The sequence below is a fragment of the Corvus hawaiiensis genome, chromosome 9 (genome assembly GCF_020740725.1).
Source record: "Corvus hawaiiensis isolate bCorHaw1 chromosome 9, bCorHaw1.pri.cur, whole genome shotgun sequence".
In the NCBI taxonomy this organism is placed as follows: domain Eukaryota; kingdom Metazoa; phylum Chordata; class Aves; order Passeriformes; family Corvidae; genus Corvus; species Corvus hawaiiensis.
In genome coordinates this window covers 11,871,348-11,897,693 of record NC_063221.1, presented here as the reverse complement: position 1 = coordinate 11,897,693, position 26,346 = coordinate 11,871,348, and the positions used below count along the sequence as shown (strand labels likewise).

General features: G+C 39.4%; 1 protein-coding gene across 6 annotated transcripts; it reads left to right on the top strand.

Annotated features, from left to right (window-relative positions):
* Positions 1 to 3,373: 3,373 nt before the first annotated feature.
* On the top strand, positions 3,374 to 26,180 carry STXBP3 (syntaxin binding protein 3). Of its 6 annotated transcripts, none has more exons than XM_048312616.1 (19): positions 3,374 to 3,478; positions 6,360 to 6,409; positions 7,148 to 7,229; positions 8,633 to 8,709; positions 9,253 to 9,331; positions 10,705 to 10,805; positions 12,683 to 12,837; positions 13,745 to 13,835; positions 14,768 to 14,892; positions 16,296 to 16,400; positions 16,904 to 16,961; positions 17,158 to 17,223; positions 17,642 to 17,722; positions 18,349 to 18,487; positions 19,055 to 19,161; positions 19,614 to 19,712; positions 20,564 to 20,649; positions 22,282 to 22,430; positions 22,747 to 24,466. In XM_048312616.1, exons 1-19 carry the CDS (start codon positions 3,436 to 3,438, stop codon positions 22,875 to 22,877), a joined length of 1,824 nt encoding a protein of 607 aa, XP_048168573.1. In that variant the 5' UTR covers positions 3,374 to 3,435; the 3' UTR covers positions 22,878 to 24,466. The 6 variants fall into 6 exon arrangements, with proteins under 6 accessions (XP_048168573.1, XP_048168577.1, XP_048168578.1 ...); XM_048312617.1 differs by lacking the exon at positions 22,747 to 24,466 and adding an exon at positions 24,473 to 26,180 and having other exon boundaries at positions 3,375 to 3,478; XM_048312620.1 differs by lacking the exons at positions 13,745 to 13,835; positions 14,768 to 14,892.
* Positions 26,181 to 26,346: the final 166 nt, after the last annotated feature.

The following is a 26,346-nucleotide window of genomic DNA, read 5'->3' as shown; positions in this document are numbered from 1 at the left end:
GTCGGGTGTCTCGGTTTTGAAAGACAGGTGTCTGCTAAGGAAGGCAGAGGCCCCCCTTGAAGTGGCAGATATAACCCCTTTTCCCTCCAAGTTATTATATTTTGAAATCAAGGGCCTTTAGGCAAAGATGTGGGAAATAGGAATAACAGTTCTTTACTCTATATATATATGTATATAACCAGTCAAACAAAACAACAACAACTATGGCAGTAACAGCAATCACAAACCCAGTCCCAGCCTTCTCGGCTGTCAGGCCCTTTCCCCTCGGGTGCAGTTCCGCTCGCAGCCGGCAGGGGCGCTGGCGGCTCCCGGTGAGCAGGGCAGGTGCGATGGTTCCCCCGCGGCTGCAGGGGGCGCTCCGGAGCGAGCTCGGGAAACCCGCGGCTCTGGTGCCCTGGGATCCCGGGAAGGGATGGAACAAAGGCTTCACAAACCGCTGGGCAGCCGATCCCGGACTCTCAGGAACAGCAGGCTGAAACGGCAGGGACGAACGCAAATCCCGGGTGGCAGGCGAGATGTATCCAGATGGGAAAAAACCACGGAGGCCCAGGCAGGCAGGGCGAGCAGGGCTACAGCGTAGCGAAAGCTCGAAGCAGCAGCGGGGCAGGGCAGCCACAGCCCGGTCTCCAGCAGGGCAGGGAAAGCGGCTTTTGGGGTCTCGGCGTTGTTTCCAGCAGGAAGAAAGAACGGCCAAAAAGAAAGCAGCAGCAGCTCCTTTCTCTGCAGCTTCTCTCTCCGGACGCTCAGAGCGAACTGTCCCCACACCCAGGTGTAGACAAAAGAGTAGCCAGGCCCGCCCCACTCCCCTTTTTGTCTTTCTTAAGTACAGCTATTTGTCCCCTAGCAACATGCATATGGGAGAAAATTCCTTTAACAGGAAAACCTAAGACTAAACTAAAACCCCAACATTATCCACCCCGAATTTTTTCCCATACTAACATGTTACAACCATATAAATCTATGCATTACCTAAATTATATACAAATATACATGCTGATATTGATACAAGTACAGAGCCATGGGTAGTTCACCCTAAAACAAGGTCCTCTTGAGGTAAGCATCGGGTCTCTCCATCCTTTTGCATCACCCACCAGGTGCAACCTGGTCCCTGAGCAAAAACAACCCCACGGATGGGTTTGTCTTTGCTCAAGGCAGACTTTACCCAAACAGTTTTTCCAAGCATACCTCTCATGTGCACCACTGGAACCTTATCTCCATCTGTTGTTTGTAGGGGTTCGGATTGGGCAGGGCCTGCTCGGCTGGTGGAACCTCGAGTGTTAACTAACCAGGTGGCTCTTGCTAAATGCATCTCCCAGTTTTTGAAAGTCCCCCCACCCAGTGCCTTCAAGGTGGTTTTAAGCAGTCCATTACACCGCTCAACCTTCCCAGCTGCTGGTGCATGGTAAGGGATGTGGTACACCCACTCAATGCCATGTTCTCTAGCCCAGGTGTTTATAAGGCTGTTCTTGAAATGAGTCCCATTGTCAGACTCGATTCTCTCAGGGGTGCCATGCCTCCAAAGGACTTGCTTTTCCAGGCCCAGGATGGTGTTCCGGGCAGTAGCGTGAGGCACAGGGTAGGTCTCCAGCCACCCAGTGGTGGCTTCTACCATTGTGAGCACATAGCGCTTGCCTTGGCGGGTTTGAGGCAGTGTGATGTAATCAATCTGCCAGGCCTCCCCATACTTGTATTTGGACCATCGCCTGCCATACCACAGAGGCTTCACCCGCTTGGCCTGCTTGATCGCAGCGCATGTCTCACAGTCATGGATAACCTGGGAGATACTGTCCATGGTTAGATCCACCCCTCGGTCTCGTGCCCCACGTTGGGTGCCAAGATCTGTCTCGGTTTTGAAAGACAGGTGTCTGCTAAGGAAGGCAGAGGCCCCCCTTGAAGTGGCAGATATAACCCCTTTTCCCTCCAAGTTATTATATTTTGAAATCAAGGGCCTTTAGGCAAAGATGTGGGAAATAGGAATAACAGTTCTTTACTCTATATATATATGTATATAACCAGTCAAACAAAACAACAACAACTATGGCAGTAACAGCAATCACAAACCCAGTCCCAGCCTTCTCGGCTGTCAGGCCCTTTCCCCTCGGGTGCAGTTCCGCTCGCAGCCGGCAGGGGCGCTGGCGGCTCCCGGTGAGCAGGGCAGGTGCGATGGTTCCCCCGCGGCTGCAGGGGGCGCTCCGGAGCGAGCTCGGGAAACCCGCGGCTCTGGTGCCCTGGGATCCCGGGAAGGGATGGAACAAAGGCTTCACAAACCGCTGGGCAGCCGATCCCGGACTCTCAGGAACAGCAGGCTGAAACGGCAGGGACGAACGCAAATCCCGGGTGGCAGGCGAGATGTATCCAGATGGGAAAAAACCACGGAGGCCCAGGCAGGCAGGGCGAGCAGGGCTACAGCGTAGCGAAAGCTCGAAGCAGCAGCGGGGCAGGGCAGCCACAGCCCGGTCTCCAGCAGGGCAGGGAAAGCGGCTTTTGGGGTCTCGGCGTTGTTTCCAGCAGGAAGAAAGAACGGCCAAAAAGAAAGCAGCAGCAGCTCCTTTCTCTGCAGCTTCTCTCTCCGGACGCTCAGAGCGAACTGTCCCCACACCCAGGTGTAGACAAAAGAGTAGCCAGGCCCGCCCCACTCCCCTTTTTGTCTTTCTTAAGTACAGCTATTTGTCCCCTAGCAACATGCATATGGGAGAAAATTCCTTTAACAGGAAAACCTAAGACTAAACTAAAACCCCAACATCGGGCATGATGCCCTCGTTGTACTCCCCTTTGAATGGCACACTGCCATACGGACTGCGAGCAAATTAGTCTTCCTCATACCTGGCTTTGTGGAAAGAGCAATTTTCCTCGCATTCCTTCGTATCTGTTCCAGCTGCTGGTTCCCTTTGAGAACACTACTTTATGTCTTCGAACTGTAACTTCTGACAGACGATTGTAGGCGTCAACAGCCGCTGTCGTTCTGTGACCCGACGGTGTTTTCCTTGGTGGTTTACACGCATGTCAGCGGAAACCCGGGGGCCGTTTTCGTGAGGGAGCCCCGCTTTTCCCCCCGAGGGGACCCGGGACCAGGGCAGGTTTCGCGGAGCCACACGGGCCAGGCAGTCTCCAGCTCCCCCCTGCTCCCCACACCTTGCCAGGGGCCGCCGCGGGGGTCGGGAGTGGCTCCCGGCGTCCCGGGCTCACCTGCTGACGAGCAGCAGGAGGCTCCTTCCTCGGGGGGCAAACCCTCGTCACCAGACACTTCCCCAATGGGAACTTCGAGCCCCATGGTGGCAGACGAAGAAAGCCTGCCTCCCGGCGGGCTGGGCCGGGCTCCTGAGGGGCTGAGCCCGGCCGGCAGGAGCCGCCCCGCCCGGGATCAGGCAGCGCCCTCCGCCACCGCCCCTGAAGAGGGAGGGGAAGGCAGCGCTGCCAGGCGGGGCTGGCAGCAAGATGGCGCCGGCGGTGCGGGGGCTGAAGGGCTTCGTATGGCAGAGTAAGTGACTGTGGGGCTCTTTCCCCAGCCCTGCGGCGGCAGCGCCCCGGGGCCGCTCGGTGCGTGCGCCCTGGGGCCGCTCGGTGGGCGCCGGCCGGCCGGGAGCCCCCACCGCTGAGGCGCCGGCTTCGCGTAGCCCGGCGTGTGGGGTCAGGGGTGCCACCTGAGAGTGGGTCTGGAGCCGTGCTGAGTGTCGGAGCTGAGGCGGTCGAGCCGGGTCGGGGTCGGGCGGCTCTGTGGGCAGCCAGGGTCCGGCGGAGGCTGTGGGTGGCGGCTTCTCCCGGCTGTTACAGGTGGTGACTCGGCGCGGTGGTGGGAGGTGGCTGCCCCGGCTTGCGGCGTTGCTACGGGTGTGCGCAGTGACAGCGCTGCAAAGAGACGCTTGTGCCTTATTCCGAAATAAGGGTGAGCTCTGCAGGCTACAGCCCGCCGGACCGGCTCTTGGAGAGCCTAAACTTAAGTCAGCTCTTCAAGCACTTCTCTGTTACCTCCGAGCTTCCACTTTTGGAGAGTGCTCCGGTCTCAGAAGGGGCTTTCTGCTTTCTCTCACGGAGCGGCACTTCCCACTTAGTGTTGGGCTTCCCGGGTTTCTGTAGGAAAAGCTGAAGGTTTTCCCAGGTAGTCTTACAAATGAACTGCAAATTTTTATCTCCGTGTTTAGGAGCAGGTTCTGCTGGTGTTTGTTACAGAAAATGAAGTTGTAACTGCCCCCTTCCTTGCTGGAGTAGAAAGCCTTATAATATTTCAGGTAGTGTGAGACCTTTGGGGAAAAGGCATTAGCAGCCACCTCACCCCGAGCTTAATTGTACTGAGGTTGTGACTCCATGAGCTGCTCAGCCAGCCTGGTGACTGTCCCTGAAATGGGAAGGCCCTGCTGCTGTCTTGTCTTTATTTTTCTCCTCTGCTTCCACCTGAAAGCTGCGATCTGGTTGCTTTTGTCACTGGAAGTGAATATAGAAAACGCAGAGAAAGAGGAAATCAGACTGTCACTCTGGTGTTCAGTGCTCAGTTGCTGGCACCTGTACCCTGCCTGTATGAATTAGATACCTTTGTTTAAAACTTGACTTTTAGAAATACCCACTTTTGCTGCTTTGCTTGTCCTGCTTTCTTGCTCTGTTATTTGTGCCTTTGTAAAGCTGATGTTTTGTCCTGAGATATTTTGTAGAAAATGTGGACCTTAAAAGGAAGGAATGTGATCACAACATTAGTGTGTCATTAAGGGCCATAAGGACTTTTGAAAATGGTGTTGCCAGTGTGAGGAACAAAGATTAGAGTGACAGTGAAGCAGTGTGAATAATAAAAGATTTGTATTACAAGCTTAGTTAAGAGGAATCTTCTGAAATGAAGTTAGTCATCTAGTCCTCTTCTCTTTCCACGATTGCAACAACAATGAAATTTGATGAACTAAGTTTTAGACATTATCTGGCACTTTTTTAATGGGTAATCGAAGGCCATAAACTGCTGCTTCCTAATGTTTCAGCAAACATGTAAGTGGGGGGTTTTATTAAGGCTGATTTGTCTGAAAATAGTGATGCTGATCCTTTATGTAGCAGCTTTTGTCAATGTGTATCTTGTTCTGCTCTGTAGATAGGCGCAGAAGTTACACCTGTGGTGTGTGGTGTTTTCCACACAGAAGTGTGTGGAAAAGTTAATTCACACAAGTTTGTTTTCAGTTAAGTTCATAGTTATGGGGACAGTGAAAGCTACCTGTATTTGGGACGCAGTAGTTCTGTGGATAAAATAATGAAATACACTGAGAGCTGCTGTATATAGTTTATCTCTAGATAAAGTCCTTTCCACAAGGAATTCTGTCATCTAATTTTTTTTCCACAACTCTAAATGGTTTTCTAGACTTGTATAATAAGGTCTAGCCTAGCCATAGATAGCTATATTAACTTTTGTAAATGATTCAGCATTTCTGCAACTCTGTTTTTTGTAGCACTTGCTTACAGTCCTTTCTTCAGGAAGTGTGTTATAAATGGGTCATTAATTTTGCCTAGGTGTGGTTTGCTTTTTTTTTTCCCCCACACAGGGATTTGGCAGCTTGCTGTTGTGTCAGAGTTGTGTATAGTTCTTACCTAGATTGTGAAGTAAAGGTAGAAGAAAAAAATGCCTTTCTAAACTAATTGAATGTATTCAGAGAAGACAAAATCTGAAAAGGGAGTTAGGGTGTATGGTTGGTATAAAATATGTGAGAAGAAAGTGAAAGCCTGGACAAAAATGGAGCACTAACCTGGATTTGGTTTTAGTGTGTGCAGAATGCTTGCAGGAGACAAATAATTTTGAGAGCCTGTAAATCATTGTAGGCCAGTTATTTGGGTGAAGCAGCTGCAGGTTGAGGGCAAAACAAGTAACAGTTTGAATGTTGCAGGGGCAAGTACACAGTGTCTGGTACAATGATAGCTTGGAATAAAGTTTTATTATGGGAGAAAACTGACTTCTGTTTTTTAATTGCAGACGTGAGGTTCAAGACAACTGAATTATGCATTTGTATGTTCTGGTGTCTTTCATAGGCAAACAAAATAAAATATTGTAGAAAAAATATATTTGAGATTTTGGACAAAGCTGTTGGGTGCTCAGTTTATTAAAAGAAATTCTGTATAATGCTAAAGACAACTTAATTGGCAAGTAGGTTCTCAGAAAATGTGAATGTTAATAAAATTTTCACGTGGTTAAAAATTTGTTATTACACCTGTGTACAGACCTAGAAACAGGCAGGGACAGTTTGCGATCAAGAATTCTGTGGAGGTATTTATCAGTGTGGGGTTTTTTTATTTTTCTGTTTAGGGTTCTGAACATATGAGTCTTAAATGGGTGAATTATTTTTTCTTTCTTAGTAACAATTTGATTCCTCTAACTGGTAAACTGTTTCTTCTTACAGAGCTAAAATCAGCAGTATTTGATGACTTTAGAAAAGAGGAAGAATGGAAGGTACAATTTTGTTATAATTTTTGTAATTTTTGTAAGAATTCTGTCATCACTTGAACAAGAAATCTGTATCACTGAATAGAGAACAAATAAATAACATTAATGGCTGGCATTTTCACTTAAAATTGTTTCCGGCCGAGTAATTAATTTTACTTTTGGTAATTCAGATCTCTGTGTAATACATATTGAAAAATCTAGAGGCTAGTAGGAAGAAGAAATGGTTAGTAGTCTCTATTACTTTTATTAGTTTTGAAGAAAAATTAGAAACTGTTTGTATTTATCTTAACCTTCCTTTTGAAAGATTTGCACTTCATTAATTTCAAAAATTACACTGCACTGCAGTACACAGGGAGCAGTATGATACCTGTTAGAACTGCTTAAGCTATAAAACAGGTTTAAAATATGTACAGATACATTTGACCAGACCATGGGGTAAATTAGCAGGAATTCAAAAGACGTGTGTCTAAGTGAAAGTTTCGAAGTACTTTCTAGTATGAGTAGGGGGAACAAAGAACTTATTTAAGGTGGAGCTCATCTTTGCAATTCTTGTACATTGGGAGCTGCCTTCTGAGATTAATTTTCCCCCGCAATGTTGGTGTATGCAGGTGATGAAGAAATACAGAGTAATAAAATAGTTTCAGCTTCAAACTTCTATGGCAGGTTGTCGAGGAAATGACATGGGTTTAATATAGCTGATAAATGTATCTAAATACTTGTGTGGTTTTTTTTAAATATATTTAGATAATGCTTTTAGATGATTACACTACTAAATTACTGTCAATGTGCTGCAAAATGACTGATCTACTGGCAGAGGGTATCACAGGTAAGCATAATTCTTACTAATACAACAATGGCAATATCCTGGTAAAAAAAACGGAAAGACTGAGATTGATATTACCCTTGCAAGAAATTGTCTTTATTTGGTTGATGAAGACAAGTAGTTATGGGTTATTAAAATAGTAGACTTTCAGGTTTCTACAGTAATTAGCCAATTGTGATGGCTTTTTTAAATGAAAAAACCAAACATTTCTCTGCCTGAAAGCTCAAATCCCTTTTAAAAATACTTTAGAAAAAAGTGTTTCTGTAAGGGGGTTTTTCTCTTTGCTTTTTTGGTGTTTTGTGTTTTTACAGGTTTTTTTTTTTTTGCTTGGTTGTTGTGGTGGTTTTTGGTTTGGGGTTTTTGGTGGGTTTTTTTGGGAGGTGACAATGGGTGTTTGTTTGCTGATGCCTATTTTTGAAATTGAAATAAATACCCAAAATGTAAATGAACCAGTTTTTAATTAGCTTTAGGTCTAGATTTTCAGAAATGCTTGTGTAAGAGGGCATTGTTTAGACTTATTTTTTCCACAAGACTATTCTTATTCCAGTTATTCAGTATAACATGATTATTCTGGAAATATAATAGCAAAGCTGTATCAATTTTGCTTTTTGGTGTGTGTTTTAAGTCATAAGAAGTGCTACTTGTCCTTTGTGAGAAACTTTCAGTGAGCATGTATCCTCTTCATCAAGAAGAAACCTTTTCTTTTTAGTGAGTACACTGCTGAAAGGAACCTGTCTTTCCACATCCAGATGTCTGACATTACTTATCTTCCTTGTTCCTCCCCCACAAAATTTCAGAGCCACAAGAATCTCTCTGCATTCTCAAGCTAGTGTACTGTAAGACTATATGGTAATGACTTTATTAAACAGAGAAAAACAGGAGATGAGTGAAGCTGACTTGCTGAAAATGTCTTAATTTGTGCCTGCAATTATATTGGAACAGAGTAATTGCCCAGGAAATAGGCAAACAAAGGACAGAAGAGGCTGTAGTCCAAAATGATGCCCTGCATAACTTCTCTTGCTCTCCTTCAGTGTGCTGGAAAAAGAACCATCTTGCCAAGACAGTTCATACTGGGCCACATAGTTTGAGCATGTTTGCATTGCCCTACCTTCTGTTGGAGGGCAAAACTCTGCTGGTGTAGAATACCCAGGAAGAATTTAGTCCTACAACTTTAGTTGTTGCTAGACTGGGAGTTGAAGAAGCCTTGTGGTAACTTTCTGTATATAAAATAACAAAGAAATAAATCAAGGCTCTTGGCAGAAGGTACATCCTTACCTCTAATATTGGGGGCAACTTGGTTGCTGTTACTCTCTTTTTATCAGCTCTAGATTAATATATGTACAGTGTTTTCCTTAAAGATGCATAATGCTCTTAATTATAAAAATGTAATGTTTCTTACTTTGTAGTGGTGGAGAATGTGTATAAAGACCGTGAGCCTGTCCCACACATGAAAGCAATATATTTAATAACTCCCACCAAAAAGGTTAGTATGTTAAAGTATTGCAAAATCTTTCAGACTGAAAAAATGACCTTATTTTAAAATGTTTATTTAGTGCGTACAGCTATGAAGTACTGAACTTCTACATTTTCTGTGATACTCCTCTGTGATGCCTAATTTCCCCAAATGAAAAGACAATGTAGTGCCATCATGGAATATGTTGCAAACATGTACCTTGTGGTCAATGGAGGGACTGTATCATTGCTTCGCAATTGTAACTTCACTGAAAGAGATGATGTATCACATACATTGAAATATACAATACCTTGGATAATAGAATTCAAAGTAATGGCTCTAATAAGAGATTACTGTTACTTCCCTAAAAATTCTTGAGGGGATAAATCTCAGCACTGTTATAGCTGGAAAATGATACAAATACCCTGATTTGTGTGCTTCCTAAAATGATCTAGGTGCATGACTGACTACCTGTAATTGTTCTTCATCTGGAATTGTCTGGTATGTGAAGAAAGGCAAAACACTGGCATGATGTTTTGGTTTTTTTTTCCACATTTTTCCTGCCCCCATAAGTCTGTAGATGGACTGATTGATGACTTCATCTCTAAATCATCCAGCAGATACAAAGCAGCATACGTGTATTTCACTGACTGTAAGTAAGCTTTTGGGTTGTAGTTTGGTAACTTGTCTAGGTAAGCAAGTAAGCTCCTCACTTCTCTTTTCTGTGGCTGAGTACATGAAAAGTTTGGGTCCTATTTCTTGCAAGAAGATTTGAGACTCAAGTCATTAACCATATATCTGGGTTGCCAGGCTGTGGTCACCATGCTGTGTGGCAACAGTAATTTCTTTCACAACTACCAAACAGTCTTGATTGTTCTCCACCTCTGCTTTTAATTTAGGTAATGTAGTTTTATTTTTAAGTATTTCAGTCTTCTGTTGGAGAGTGTGGAGGAAGACAGTTCAAGTAAAACTATGTATCTCTACATAAACCAAATAGTACTAAAAACATAATTGCGTGAGAACTTTCTGCAAGAGCTGTGTTGGTAATGGGTTGCTTCAGGTAGATCCTTCAGATTTGTGAGCCAGGTTTTTCCCCTCCCTGAAAGAAGGAGCCTGCTTAGCCCTTGGATGCACAACACAAATTGCATAGCAGAGACAATTAGTGGGAATGGGGTTAATGTGACTGCACGTGTCCCTGCAGTCAGTCAGCGTGACTAAAATGGCATGTAAAGAGGGGAAAACAAAAACCAGAAATGTGCTGCTGAAGGCAGAGACTGAGTCATGTCTGTCTTTGTGGGCTTTGCATATCTGCTACTGGATATTCTCAAACCAAATTCTTGGTTTCTTGTTTAATTTCATGCTGAAGCAGCAGTTACTGTTCTGGAAAAATACTGCTATCTTGCTGTATGCTCCTTGGTTGCAAGTGGGCAAGCTTTCAGTTTGAATACTTGCCAAAACCTTTCCTGTTGAGAGGAATAGATCCTGAATTAGAGAAACAACTCTGTCGTTTCCAAATCTGTGTAGTATTTGTGTCATCCATGCATTATTTAAATTCAGTTTCTAGGCTGAGATTTAATGTAACCTGGAAGTGTGGAGCTTAGAGATCTGTAATGGAATTCCATATTTCTGTGTTTTGCTCTTAGATACGTACACGTTATTTCTTTTTGTAGCTTGGGAAATGTTTTTTTCCCCTCTCCTACATGACAAGAAATAGCAGAAACATTTACTTTGATAAAATCAACATCCTTTAAAGTTGAAGACTGCTAATGAGTGTTCAACAACTTTTTGCTTGCAAAAAGCCAGTATGAATTGAACAGTGGTGCTTCTCAAAAAAGGTCTCATAAGCAAAATATTGATTATATGTTCTATTTCACTTTAGGAAGAGTAGGCTTTTTTTTTTTTTATTTTACAGTTAATTGGGTCTTAATTTAGAATTGTCTGCTCTGACTACTGTATGCGTGTAAGTGAGCTGACGACTGGAATAGTACAAATTATTTATACTTAAAATTTCTTTTTTTTCCCTAGTTTGTTCTGACAGCCTCTTCAATAAAATTAAGTCTTCATGTGCAAAATCAATAAAGAGATGCAAGGAGATCAACATTTCCTTCTTCCCTTATGAGTCTCAGGTAAGTTTAATTCTTAACAGTAGTCTGGAGGATTATTTTCAAGTGCTGCTGACCTTTCAGAAAACAATTAAATAGATTGTAGCTTTTGACTGACAAACTTTGTGAGATATTTCCAGTGCTTGCCTATGCTTTTCAAATGTAAACAAATGCTCTTGTATTAAGAGGTTTACTCTTAGCTCTTGACCTGTTTGCAAAACTTGGTGTCAGCTGCAACAGGGAGGTTAAAGAAGGAATCTGTTCCCTGAGAGAAGGCAAGTATTCTGGTTTGTCTTTAGTAAGCAATAGTTTGTTACTGCTTATACTGAGGTGTTACTTTGGTAGATTGGGTAGGTTGGTGCATAGGAATAGGAGTAAGTAGGACTTGGTGAAAATCAGGAAAGGAGAACAAATAGACTACGAGAACTGGAGTGGAACAAAAACTACTACAACTTGATGGTCTTTTCAGTGAGAGGGGAACATGGAAATCCCTGTTTTCTCAATTAAAAATTTAGACTGACAATGGAAAGCAATGGGTATTTTCCATGTGCAGCCACACAGTGTTGTGTTGAGAAATAGTTTGTTGCTCATGCCCTTCATCAGACACAGAGGGCTGAAATGCACACTGATACTCACTAAGACAGCAAAGCCTCTAAGCTCTGCCCAGTTCTGGGAGTTGGAGAACTAACCACGAATGTTTCCCATGTCAAACATTATCAACATATCAAGGGTGACAACTCCTATGTATACCAAGTGGCAGGTGAATATAGGAGAGATTGCTGCTAGCCCTGTCTTACTGTAATGCAGTTTCCTAGTTTGAAAACACACTCCTTTCTATTACAAAGGGGTTTTTATTTTTTTGACTGAGAATCCATCAGAAGATAATGAGTATTGTGGCTTATTTGTCTGCTTTCCAGTGAGGTTGATGTTTGCAAGTTTTGTGTCAAACTGTTCTTGGGAGCCCTGCCAAAGCTGCTCTTCTGTACCAAATAAAGCCTACAAAAATTTTGGAGTCCTGGCTCTCTAGAGGACTCACCATGAAAGCAGAAATCAGGACTACTTTTCTGAAATTGAAAATAAGCAGCACTTAGGCTGGGAAGCACTCTTCTTTTTTTTTACTGTGGTTTTGTTTTCTCAGTATCTGGGGTTGTGAGAACATTTTGAATCCTTAGCAGAGGAACACTTTTAACTGGTCTGCCTGCTTTCTGGGATGCTAAGAGTAAATAATCAGGCTGAGCTCTGGGCAAAGTCCAGGTGATTATCTACTCGAGTGAAGCAAACATCTTTATCTGGATGGACGTTCTTCTTTGGCTCTGTAGTTACAGAGTCCATCTGAAGCTAGAGAAAATCCATTTACTGACAATAGGATTGTTTCCATGTTTGCATTCCTTTTAAAAAACTGTTGAAAAAGCTTTTCATCTCTGTAGTACTAAGCTGCTTTAATCAAGGTTTAATTCATTTAAAGAATTTCAGCTATTGAAGGTAAATTCTTCATATTAAAAGCAGATACAATATGTAAAGTTTTATTTTAAACAAATTTAACCTTGATACCTTCTATGATCATTCTGATATCGCATTGTATGGCTCTGTACAAGACACTGAAGGGTGTTTAGTTATTCCTGTCTCTCTCTCCCTTCCATCTGAAGAGACAATAAGCAATTTGAAAAATAGAGTATTTTACGTAGGAGAGTAATAGGGAAAAAGTCTGAGAACAAGAAGATGAGCTCAACAGGGCAGGGATAGAGGAATGAAATGTGGGTTTGTTTGGTTTTTTTTCTTACGTATACTATGTATAACTTTTTCTTGCAGCATATAGTTTTAAATTATTAGCAAACTTTTTACCAGGTGTTTTGGCAATCTGCAAGTTAGGCTTTTTTTTTTCTTGCTTATGCTTTACATAGGTATTTACTCTCAACATCCCAGATGCATTCTACCGCTGCTACAGTCCAACTCTGGAAAAGACAAAGGATAAAGATGCTGTACTGCAAGTAATGGCTGAACAAATTGTTACCTTATGTGCCACACTAGATGAGAATCCAGGAGTACGATATAGAAGGTGAGGCAAAATTAGTGTTTTATAGTAATTGCTTTCACTTCTAGGGCTTACAACATTGTCTGGTCATAGCTTGAGACTGCAGCATAGTTTGATTTTTTTTTTTTTTTTTTCTTTTTTTCCTTGTAGTTGTGGATTAATTGTTTTTAATCCACAAGTCTGAAATATGGAACGATAGGAATTTGTGAAGGGTAGGTAGAGCAGTGTTTTTCTTTGTGTACATGCATGTGACAGTACTGTCTATACCCTGTCTTGTTCTGAATGGCTTGTTTCATGTCTGGTCAGTAGGATGTCACAGATATGCTGCATTCTTGTATGACACATGCACAATCCTGTAACAGAACTGCTGCTGTTCGGCCATTTGCAGCTCTGCTTGGCACCAAGGAATTCAGTAATTGCCGTGGCACATGGGATCAGGATTTCTTGTAGTAGAGATATTGGGAAGAATGCCTCTTTTGAGCTTTGAAAGGGAGTACAGATTTAGTATCTTTGAAGTCAAAGTAGGCTTCTGAAATTGTATTCAAGGACTGCATTCTATGGTGTAATGTGAAGTGGTGTCTTATTCTCTGCAAAGGTAACAAATAACTGCTTCACTGGTTTTTTCTGTCCTTTCTCCTTTTCTTTTTTTCTTTCTTGATTGCCACCTCTGTGTGAAACTTTAGGTGCTGGGCCATATGGCAGCTAATGTCAGTCTTTTGGCTGAAGCTGTTTTTACAAAGTGAAATACCTGAAGCATTTAAAGAGTGAAATCATAATGTAAAAGTGAAAATATATTGGAAATACTCAGAATGGAGTTTAGAAACTTGTGAAACCAGAGGATCAATCTAGGGAGCTTTCTGTTTTAACGGTAGCATTTTAGTATTCTTAGGAAGAAATGTAAGTTATTTTTGCATGCTTCCTTTTTTCCCAGTGGACTATCTGATAGAGCCAGCAAACTTGCACAGCTTGTTGAAAAAGCTCTTGAAAACTACTACAGAACAGATGAGAAAAGTCAAATAAAGGTAGAAAGTGAACTAAAATGTTTGTTTCTTTTTTTTGTTTCTTTTTTTTTTTTTGTAAGTCTGGGGGAAAAATAAATCTTCGGAATATTCTTTAAAAATTAAGTTCTACAAATCCAGATCTTATTTAATAATAAAGGCAACTAGTTGCCATTTAGTTGTTTTTGTGTATGAATGCAATGTAGAGGTAGGAACTGAGGAAGTAAGTCTGTATTTGTGTGATCAAACTCATTTTATTTGAAAAATTATCCCTGTGATAATGTGGGGGGATGTTACAAACCTGAAGACAGTTGATAAATGTTGTTTTAATATCACCTTCCATAAGGCCATGTGTAGAAACAGCTTCCTGCAGAATTGAAATGTTTCCCCTGAAGGGTTTTATTGTCCACAAAGTTCCAGCTGTTCACATAAATAATGATTTTGATCTGTCACTACAAATAAGGCCTGATTAGGGCAGCTGCAAAATCATGGGGTACACCATTCTGACTGTATTTGCACTTTGCTACAGAAATAAATGTACCTGCTGCAACCGCCACTTTACTAAATCCCAAAATGAAACTTTCAGTTGAATGTTTGGAGTTTTTTCCTGTATTACAGCACTATCTGATCTGCAATACAAATAATGAAGTTATCAATGAAATCTCAGTGGACAGCCATTTTTGGGTTTTGTTTGTTTTTCTTTTACATCTTTTTTCACTAGATGAATAAAATTCAAATTTCTGAGTGCATTGCAGTGGGCTAAGAGCATTGCCTTAAAATTAGTATTTGAAACCATTGCACGTAATTAAAATGTTTAACGCTTGGACTGTATTGCAGTGTTTTTCAGTTATTTCTTTAAAAATATCTGCAGTGCTGTGACTTAATGGAAATAGATTTAACATGCATTAACTTTGTACTGTGTGCCTTAACTCTGTGTTTGTTTGATGGCTTTCTAGGCTAAAACCCACTCCCAACTAATAATAATTGATCGTGGCTTTGACCCTGTATCAACTGTACTCCATGAGCTCACCTTCCAGGCAATGGCATATGATCTGCTACCCATTGAAAATGATACTTACAAGCAAGTACTTAAAAAAAAAAAAAGCTAAATAGTTTATTCTTGATTATAAAATCTCTGAAATTGTTTAGCTCAGTTGCACCATGGCAATATTAGCCGCTTATATTGCGAAATGGTTGCTTCACTTATTGTTAGTCTTTCCTCTTGGATTTGTAACTTCATCTTTTTGTTGACTTCCTCAGTTGAGATTAGGTAGGATCTTATGAGCATTTTTGCTAAGTTTTGAGTCCAACAAATTGCATTTTTTTAAGAACTAAGAACCTTGTACTACTCTTGAAGTAAAGCCTTGGTAATGGACATTGAGATTCTCTAGATTTTCTTTCATATTCTCAACTTTTTTGCCATAACAAGATAAACAAGACCACTAACTAAATACTGAGAAAAAGCTAGGTTATTTCTCAGGAATACTCACTTCTATAGCTCCAGTAATTTAACTTATGTAGTTGTTAAAATTTACATGTTTCTATTGTAAATACACATTTAAGTCAGTCATGTTCACTTTGTAAGCACTATTTGGAGTAGTGTATGTTAGTTTGCATAAGTTATGTGCATTACTGTTTGATTGTACTGACAACAAGGATTTTGGTAGGACTTTGTGATGACCCACTACAGCAAAAGAGACCCAATGGCCTCATTGTTTAGCCAAGCAAAGAGGAATGTGTATCTTCAGTCAGAAGCACTGAGTGAACGTTTTAATAGAAAGTGTAGAATTCTATGAATCCGGGTTTGGTTGTTGGATATGAAGATGTAGCTGAGTATGTTTTCTAGGTAGTCATTAATCTTGTAATTTTTTTCATTTTTCTGCTTTCTGGCAATCTGCACTGTGTGAGTTTCTTTGAATGTGAAAATATTATGTGGCATGATTGCTGTCTTGTTTTAGGTTTATTGCTGTTTATAGTCACGTAATAGCTGCTCTGTAATGCTGTGCAGCATGTTTCTTTTATATGTGAAATACTTCGTCCTGCTTAGCATTTTGTTGGCGAATGTGACTTCATTTTCCTTCAGTTATGGAAGTCTAATAATACCCAGAGAAAGCAATTTGCAGTGTGTATTACTTTGTGCAGTTTGCATTTAAAACCAAACGGAAGTTGACATTGAAAGCTGAAGAGAAATTGAGGTGCATGTAAATGTGTTTAAAACTGTAGTTACTGTTGGTTTAAAAGTATGTCTAGAAGCTATTGCCCCAAAGAATCATTCTAAAATTCATCTGCTGCTTCTGTGTTCAAATATGTAATCTGTAAAATCCTTCTGTAAATTATATTTTGTCGGGCAATAACTTGGCTTGTAAATTAAAACCTTTGTCTATTGCTGCTATTACCATTTATGTTGCAAATAGTACTGTAATAAGCAATGAGAATTGGGGGAAACCCAAACCCCAAATAATTGTCTGAATTTTCTCTTGGAAGATACAAAACAGAAGGCTCTGGTGGGAAGGAAAAGGAGGCAATTTTGGAGGAAGATGATGACCTGTGGGTGAAGATGCGGCACAAGCATATTGCAGATGTGATAGAGTATGTGAATAAACAACAAACCCAGCTGGTTGGTCTCTTTGAGAGGGAAGGTGTTTGAGCTGTTCAGTAGGAACACAGGCAGTAGTGAACGTGGTTTGCAATACAGATTGTATTCAGTTAAGTAATCAATGCCAGGAAGAAATCCTGCTTCAGAAATAAGTATGTACCCAGGTATGCAATTATATTAATCCTACTTATTGTTCTTGAGGTAAATGGAAATCAAGTCATTTCCTGGCAAGTATTTTCAGATATTTTAAATCTGAAGGGATTATTTTGCATACAATACTTCCAAGCTGCTGCATCAAATGACATTATAAAGATAGTGCAAATAGAATGGTTAAAATTTCCTTTGTAAAAAATCACTCTTTTCTCTGAAGATAGACCTGTATTTCAAGCTTTTACTTTCATTTAGAAGTTCTTGTTGCACACTTCTTTTAAGATTGTAAGAAAAGATTTAAGAACTCATGTGCTGTTGCCTTTCATTATTTTCCACTTTTCTTCAGAGAAATACCAAAACTTCTGAAAGAAGCTTCATCAAAAACAAAAGCAGCAGAAGGAAAGGTAAGTTTAAGTTGAGGTATTGTTCTTCCTGGTAATTTAGTTACTTTCAGCTGATCAGATCCATGTAACTCATGGACCTGTTACAGAAATTAAAGCTTTTCTCAACTGGAATTTTGAGGGGTTGTGTGGGGTAGCAAGGCTGCAACTTGTCACTCATTGGGGGAACAAAATTTCAACTTGTGTAATTTCTTCACAGTTATCCATATCTGCTCTGTCCCAGTTGATGAAGAAGATGCCACTGTATCGTAAAGAGATTAGTAAGGTAAAGGGTCTTTTGTAATCAGAACTTCACAATAAATAATTCTTGTGCACTTTAACTTTGTTTTATTGAAGTCTAGTTTTAGTCTGTGATTTTCCTGTAGTGTGCTTTATAGTTGTTCTCCAAATTAATACGTTCAGCTGCTGTAAAATTTAGAGAAGAAAACTTGTTTCCACGTTTCGTTTTACTATGTAAAAAAATGAAATAATTTGTGTGCTTTGAGGATTGATGATATCCTAACAGTTTCATGTTTTAAAAGGTATTATAGGTGTCAGTCTTTAAGTGAAGGGGAAAACACAGAAAATGCGTGATGGTACTGAAGGATAGTTGAAGGATTGACTCTTGTAACCAGTAGAAATTATTATTATGCAAGAAAAAAAGGCAACTTGCGATTTTCTTTTTTTTGTTCTCTGTCTTATAGCAAGTTGTGCATCTTAACATAGCAGAAGATTGCATGAGCAAGTTCAAATCTAACATAGAAAGGCTCTGTAAAACTGAACAGGTATGTTTAAAGAAGCCACAAACCAAACAACAACTTTGCAAGTATTGCAAGTATAGCTTTTTTGTTTGCAGGAATAGAAGCTTGTTTTAATTGACTAAACTACTGTGTCTCGTGCCTTTATTTTGTGATCAGTTTTTGACGTGGTAGTCTTAAAAGTAAATGTAATATACAAGGCTATTAATCTCCCAATAAGGAGGTGTTCCTAAGAGTTTTGGGGTTTCTTTTGTTTTGAAATCTGGCTTATTTGTGTAAGGATCATTGTTTTCGTGGCTCAAAACTCCTAGGAGGTTGCTTTAATACGTTGTGCAGAGGAAAGCCCTTTTTAAATGTCTGGTAAAAGCACCTTTCAGGGTGAGACATTACATTGTGACTATAATTTACATTTCTAAGAATTCTAGATATCACACAGTTTTAAATGTTTGAGTGTTACATAGTGTTATTATAATGCTGTAATTATTGAAATAAATGTCAGACTTGTTATACTGAGTTTAAATTGCTACAGCTTGATTGTTTCCTGAAACCTGTGGTTTCATAAAAATGCGTTTCAAAACACACAGAACAACATTGATTTAAATTACTTTAATAATTTTAATTGTGGTATCCGTTCTTTTTTTTTATTAATTTAGGACTTGGCTCTTGGAACTGATGCAGAAGGTCAAAAAGTAAAAGACTCTATGAGGGTCCTCCTTCCAGTTCTGCTTAACAAAAGTCATGACAGCCATGACAAAATCAGAGCTATTCTCCTGTATATCTTTAGCACAAATGGTATGACAATTTGCCCTGTTTTTTTTTCCTCAGTGCTATGAGCTTGAACTCAAGTTTTGGATAGTATAGTGGTTTTAGTTAACCTAAGTCTACATTGGAGTTGATAGCTGGGTTTGAAAGAAATACTGTCCATCCTCTGTTTTCTTCTCTCAGATTAGTAGCAAAGATACTATTTGTAAGGAGTTGAGATGTAATTCAAGTGCAGATTCATACCGTGTTTTAATATCATTCTTATTCTTGCATGCGTGCAATAGTCAAGCTCTTAAATGGGGAGCTCCACATCCATTGCATCCTGAAAATTAAGTCAGTAGGGAAAAATTTGTTGTAGAGAAGGAGCAAATTGGCAGAATGTTGGTCTGAGGAATCTGTAACAATATTGTGTTTTGGTCTCAAAAATGGACCATTAAACAAAATTTTATCTACAGTATAGTATTATGTTAAACTTAGACTGGCCACACAGAGCAAACAAAAAAGTTCTGGACTAAATAATAGCCCAGAATGTATGAGACAAAACTGGTCTTACTCACAGTCACTTGGTAATTGTTGTCTGTTTTCCATATATTGAAGGAACTACCCAGGAGAACTTGGACAAGCTGATCCAGAATGTACAAATAGAAAGTGATAGTGATATGATAAGAAATTGGAAATACCTTGATGTTCCTGTTATCTCTTCAGTAAGAATGTATTTATTTATTTTGTGATTTCCTACCATCTGAGGACCTACAGCTCTTTCAGCAACTCTTAGCAATATTATCCCGGTCTGGTTTTGGAAGCAGATAATTACTAGGAATTTTTTTTTTTTTTTGGTAATGCGTTTAAGTGCTAAATACTTTGAAAATTATTCATGCTAGTTGTTTAAAGAAAGATACCCATAGTGTTCCCTCTGCAATTATCAGACGGTGACTTGAGCTCTTTGTTTTTGGAAACTGCCAACTTAGTTCCTTGTCTCTGAAGTTAGTATTTCTAGTGTATCCTGAATTCTAGAGGTATTAATTATTGTTCTTTGTCATTATTATTATTTCTTTAAAATCTCATACTTATCCCCCTTCCCTCTGCTACTGACTGCTAGTAAGTTTCAAAAACCCAAACACTAAATAATACAACCATATTTTGAAAATCTTTTCAGTTTGTTGCTCAGCAGCATAAATATCCAAGAAGGGACCGCTCTAAAGAAGAAACCTTTCAGCTTTCTAGGTGGACTCCTGTTATCAAAGATGTTATGGAGGTAAATTTGACCAACTAATTAATTCATGGGTGCAGCACAGAAATTTACTCAAGTGAGCCATTATAACCAATCTTTTGAATTCCATAGTACTTTGAGCTAATTTTGGTAAATATATCTGGTGGGCAAAGCAATCACTTCTAGCCTGTCTCTAATATAGAATATTAGACTGCTCTTAGTAATACTCCTTATTAGAGGTCATTTTAAAGGTGAAGCAAATGAAAGTGAAAGCCAGAAGTCTTTTAGAACAGCTTGTCCTGGGATTGGCAGTGTTTGGTATAATTTAAAGATCTGTATCTTCTTGGTTTTAACTCCAGTGGGTCTTTAAACTGCAATTCAAATCTAAACTGTAGTGTGGTAGAGGCTGGAAGATGTTACTTGCCAGAGGTATAGTTTGATTTTTCTTAAACCTCTTCCTAAGCATCAGACCGTTGTCACACAGGAAAGTGAGTTTACTGGACCTTTAGTCTGACCCAGTGGTATCATTCATAGATTCTTGGTGGCTTTCACGTGTTCATTTGTGTTTTCAGGGGACTCTGACTTCTCTCATACACTGCTATATAGAAATTAAATACATTAGTGTCATTACAGATGAAAAGCTGCTAGTGAAATTGGAGCAGTTAATTTAATAATATATTTATAAAAAAGGACATGTACTCCCAATTCCTTGTGATACACAAAACGCTTTTAATACGTTAGCATTATGTGTTCTAGTCGTTTTTTTTACATAGGAGTGTTATTCATGAGATGCTACTTGCAATTATTTGTTGAGCTGCATCCTTTTTGAAAGCTGAAGCTTGGTGGGGTTAAGGTCTGTATGGCTGTTTTAAGTGTGTCTTTATTTTGCACTTCAGGATGCTATAGAAAACAAATTAGATTCAAAAGACTGGCCTTATTGTTCCCGGTGTCCTCCCACTTGGAATGGTTCAGGAGCAGTGAGGTAAATGGGTTAATTTCCTGAAACACATTTTACCTCTATCTCAGTATTGTTATTTACATTCTAAAGCCTTACAGAAGTGTGCTTACAGAACAGTGAAATAACTTGTGAGGTAATGCTAATGTGCCAAGCCTATATTTTTATTTAATCTAAAACATAATCAACTTGGTTGTAATTTTAATAATTCTTAGTAATGTATAGCTTTATTTGTAGTATCTCCCTTTCGCTTCAAGGTTAGGAATAACATTTCATATTCCCAGAATGAGAAGTTTAAACCATTGAGAGTATTAGTTTGAAGCAGTTTCAGGAATGAATTTTCAGCACGGTGACTTAGGTAAAAAGAATGTTTTACTTCTGGAAGTTATCTCTGCTCTGTTAGTGGTGGTGACATTATTGGGGTTAATGAGTTCAGGAAGTTAAATTCTTCTTCTGTAGGCTTTCCCATTAGGAACTACGGGCCTGTTAGGCATTTGACCCGTTGTCAGGGAGTGGTTTAGACAAGTTCAGGAGAGTTGGAGATCTTGAAATGAATTCTCTGTTAGTGAATGTGAAATGTGCACTTGCATATTTAATAATTATCATTGAGACGTGATTTTTGAAATCTTTTTTTTTTAGCTCACTAAGGTGTACTGTTCTTTCTTTCTCTTTTTAGTTCCTCTAGCTCTTGAACCTCCTGACCAATACCTGCCAATCTGAGAGCTTTATCACTTTTTGTACTGTTATTTAAATGGTGAGACAAATGAATAGAGACTCTAAGAGTGTTTCTGTCACAGGAATGCTCACTAAAAGTGTTCCTGTCTCAGGAATGCTCTCTGCACTAATCAGATGCTGGAATTCAGGGAGGGAAACATCAAACATATCCTAAAAGTGGAAGACACACTTGAATTGGAATTTGTAGCTTACTAAATAAAAGACAAGAAGTAGAGATATACAGCCTTAGGAAAATAGGTGTTTTACATCCACTGCTAATCAGACTGTTGTTGGTGTATCCTTAGGTTCCTGGATAGGCACTAGTGTGATCAGTGCAAGGGAGTACTAGAGCAAATCCCTGTACGCTGGAACTTGATCTCTGTCTTATAGGCTGATGAAATGTGGCCATCTTTAAGGCACTGTAGCAGAGAGAGAATCAGGACTGCAGATGACTTAACCTGAGTCTGCCATTACTGCATGTGTATTAGACTTCTAGGAGCTTCAGGTTGCTTTTGTTTTTCCTAGCTATCTGAATCTGATTTGATAACAGCCAAATATTTTCTTTGGAGATTCTGTTCATGCTCAGAGACTGAAAAACCTAAGACTAGCTTTTTCAAATGAACACCTCATGAAAAATGCCACTGGAATTGGTAGCATGCAGGACTAAGCTTCTTGGCAAGAGTCCTTGGCATGTTAGCTGTGTGTGCAACAAAATTTTCTTTTGAATTTATTTTCCCCCCTGGTGAAACCTAAACAGTTTGAGTAATGTGATAATTTAAAAAAACTAATAAAAACAAGTTATCAATTTATCTAAATACTGCTGCTGAAATTATAATCAAGCCGTGAACTGCATGACAGAAATTACTACTGCTTGTGGAGGTATAATTTTAACCAAAAATTAATCAGGCAAGCTGTATAAATGTCATCTTACGAAATCTTTCACAGCGCACGCCAGAAACCTAGAGCGAGTTACAGGGAGGAGCGGAGGAGCAGCGCGAGGCTGATTATATTTGTGATTGGAGGAGTCACACACTCGGAGATGCGCAGCGCTTACGAAGTGTCTGAGGCCTACAAGTCCTGTGAAGTTGTTATTGGTAAGCTTGCCCTGGCAAAAGGGTGGGCTGTGTGCTGTACTACGCGTGGTTCTGGAAAATGTAAAAATTATCTTTCTTAGAGTCCCTCTGTTGGTTCACCACGCTAATACCATAGGCAATGGTATTTCTTAAAGCTATGCACTTAAAAGCATCTTTTCAGCTTATCTCAGCTGTTTGGTGTTTGGAGGGATTTTTTTTGCCACAAGACATTAAGGACAAAAAGGACAGTTATGCTCTACAGAAGAATTATGTCAGAGAAATAGGTCAGTGTATAGCAAACAGGATTTCAAGAGACCTCTATTTCTTTGCATTGCAGTTTCCTCACAAACTTTTACATCTGCCTGTGCTTTACCTTCAGTGCTACTTGCTACTCTCACTGCTTTTGGAAGTAGGAAAGCTGACAAACTAGTGCAAAATTGCTCACTTTGGAAGGAAGATAAATATTAAAAAACCCCAACAATCCTAATCAAAATTCCACCCAAAAAACTAAGCAAATAAACCTCAAACCACTTTTTCAATGTAGCTCAGTTGACTTTGCAACATTTTCTAGTTTCTGTTGTGGCTACTTGAGAGGCTTTGCATAAACCATGCAGTGATTAACTGCTTGTGTCCTGAAAACTCCCCTTCTTAAGATTTGGCAATTGGCAGCTGGTGTAGTAATCTCCCAGCACCTTAGAGGTAGTAAATGCTTGTTCATTAGCTGCTGTGCTTCAAATGAATTTTAAATGGCATTACAGGAAATAATTAGGTGCTAAAACATGTACATATATATGATAGAACAGAGCTCCTAGATACAGAACCTTACCAAAGACCTGTGTCCATCTGTGGGGCCAGCTGATGGCTGGGTGCAGGGTCATCTAAAGCATTCTAAATTGCTTGAGATGTTTACATCTGGCATTTAAACTTAGTCTTGAGTTTCAGATGGAAGCTATCTACCATCTACCATGATTTTAAATAAATACCCTTCCTTAAAACAATGACAACCTTGATTCTGAGATCTAGAGTCTGTTGCCTCAAAACGTTCAGGGGTATTGTAAGTGCATTTATGTGTGGTTGGAGTTTTTTTGGTTTATTTTTTATTTGCTGGTTTCCTTGGTAGTGGTTGAGGTAGGTTTAATGCTGGTTCTAGTTTTGAGTAGGAATGGAAAGACCAGGACAACAGGAATGTAGTTTAACAAGATTATTTGTTCATCTGACACTTGTTTACAACACCATGTTTAGTGTAGGTTACTCTTTCACTGTGGTATCTGGCACTCACCACAGCACCATCTTCCCTTTTGTTTAGAGATGATTCTTGTAGTTTTGTTTGTAATTCTCATTTCTGAGGGGAGGTGATACTTGCCAAATTTCCATATGGATTACTGAAAGATTAAAATTTGGCTGTGTTCCTGATTCAGAACTCAAAGAATATTAGCCCATTCAGAGTGACACTACTTGTTGCCTTCAGAACTGTAGGGTGACCCTTCATGGCAGAATTTATAATCACTCTCTATGAGAATAAGAGAGGTAGTTGCGAACTACTGAAGAATAATAAGGATTTTCTTTGCTGCTCAAGACTTGGATTTTGTTTTTTCAAGGAAATGTTAGTCAGTAACAGCCAGTTTTCTGTAACTGGTATTTTTATGGAACACATTGTTTGTGATAATCTTGAATCCAGATAGTTTCTTGATTCTAAGGTAAAGCCTCTCATTCATTAATTCACTCTTTCACAGAATGGCAGGTTTCTTGCAGGCTGGGACAATTGAGTACAGTAAAAGTGGCCCAGGTTCAAGCCTGTCTTTCAAACAGGGCAGAGCACGACTTGAAAGTTGTATTCAAAGTAAGAATCCTGATCTGAATGTTTGAGTGTGGGAAGAGGGACATGGTCTATGTAATGGTGACACTTACATGATGGTGCTTTATATGAAAACACTTTGAACTGTTGTACTTGTCAGTTTTCCAGGTACAGTAAAAAACACTGGCATGTAACTCATGTTTTAAAGAGAGAATGTCTGAAAGTCAGAATTTGACTGATACAGTTCATACTTATGTTCTCTTGTCAGGTTCTACTCATATTTTGACACCTAAAAGACTACTGGAGGAAGTGAAGAGCCTTAGTAAACCCAAGGATATGGTCTGCATTAAGGATGAATAGATATGGGGATGTTTATAATGCATTAAAAAGACAAACACTGTGTACATATTCTAATGGAACTGACTTTTCCAAATACTGCACTTCAGTACTACATGGTTCCTAATGGAAGGTCATGTTATAATTTAAATTTGCTGCTTTTGGGGGAGTAGAAGGCAGAGAGATGAAAAGACAAGCACATGTGTTTCTTAGGTTCTATTTAGTGGTACACTGCAAGTGCTTTTTCAAAAGGGCATGTTTGTTCCTAACTAATTATGGTAAAAGTTATGTAATTATATGTATACTGGAATTGTCTTTGAGAACTGTGAAACCTTTCTATAATAGAATTTATTTCTAAAAATGACTGAATTAAAAAGGCCTAGGCTCTTGGGTAGGGACTTCAAGAGAAAATTTGTAAATATGAGTTTATGGTGAAATGTTTCATACAAGTACAGTGTCTTAAGGTGTAGTATTTTCTGTAAAAATAACTCACTGAAAAATTCTTTAAATATGCGTAATTGTGAAAAATCTAAAAGCTTTTTAGATGGTGCTGGTTAAGTAGATAGTTAATCACAGAATTATTGAGCAGTTCCAATCACAGTAAATAACTTTGGATAAATGCTGTCAACCGTGCACTGAAGTACACTTTAAGTATATACAGAGATTATTACTGAAGCTTTTTAAAAAAGTTAATTTCTTAGCAAATTCCTTATGATTGTCTACATAGTCTGTTTCAGAAGCTGAATTGCCTGTGATACAGAAATTCCAAAACTAAGCATGTCTCTTTGAGGAAGTGGAGGCAAGGAGAAAGGAGAGGAAAAGAAGGGAAGCAGTTGAATTCAAAGGGCTTGGTAATTTGGAAAAGAAAAGCACAAAGTAAACAAAATGACAAAACTTGATGTATTCAAGAGAATTCACTTTTTTTTCTATCTTGTTATATACTAAGAAAGAAATACTTACATTTGCTTTGAAGGGAATAAAAAATCAAATTGTATGAATTCTGTAATACTGGTAATGTTTTGATTTCTCTTTAAAAATTACTTAATTAAAATTACTGAACTTTTAAAGGGGTGTTGTATTTATGTGCCTTAATGTTAATTTGTTGCATGTAGAATCTAAGAGAAATGTCATAATGAAAAGGAATAGATTACTCATGGCTTTTTATTTACGTTCTTTACAATGATAAGAGTATTTTTTTTTTTGTTTTGTGGTTTTGGGTTTTTTCCCTTTATTTTGCTATCAGGTTAACTAATACATTAAGAGATTTTTCTTAGGTAAGTTCATTCAGAGTTAATTAGAAGGTGGAAAAAGATCAAGTTCCCCCCCCTACATCAGAGAGGAATGAAAGGGGAGAACATGACATAATGATTCTAAAATGTTGCAGGACATGGGGTGTGATGAGAATAAGTTGGCTGTAGCTTTCAAATACACTTAAATGAGTTCAGAATTGAATGTACACTGACTTTTTTTTCCATAGGACTACAGAAGCAACACTCTTAAATCAACTGATTCATCAAATGCCATGTACAGCACAACCTTAAAAAAATGCAGCAGAAATATCTGTATTGTTTTTCTGAATTCTAGTTTATAACTCCAAGGATTGCCGTAAAAATCCAGAGTAAAAGTACTTATCTAAGAAATGCTGTGTCCAACGTTTTCTTACTAAAGAGTCACACTTTGAAATTGGTGCTGAGAAATTACACTAAAATGGTATATATTTCTCACACCTTTGGCAAGCAGAACCCAAGTTTGTTGTAACAGCCATATATTGTAGTTGCAATATTTTTTCCCATTCCTAAAGCTGAA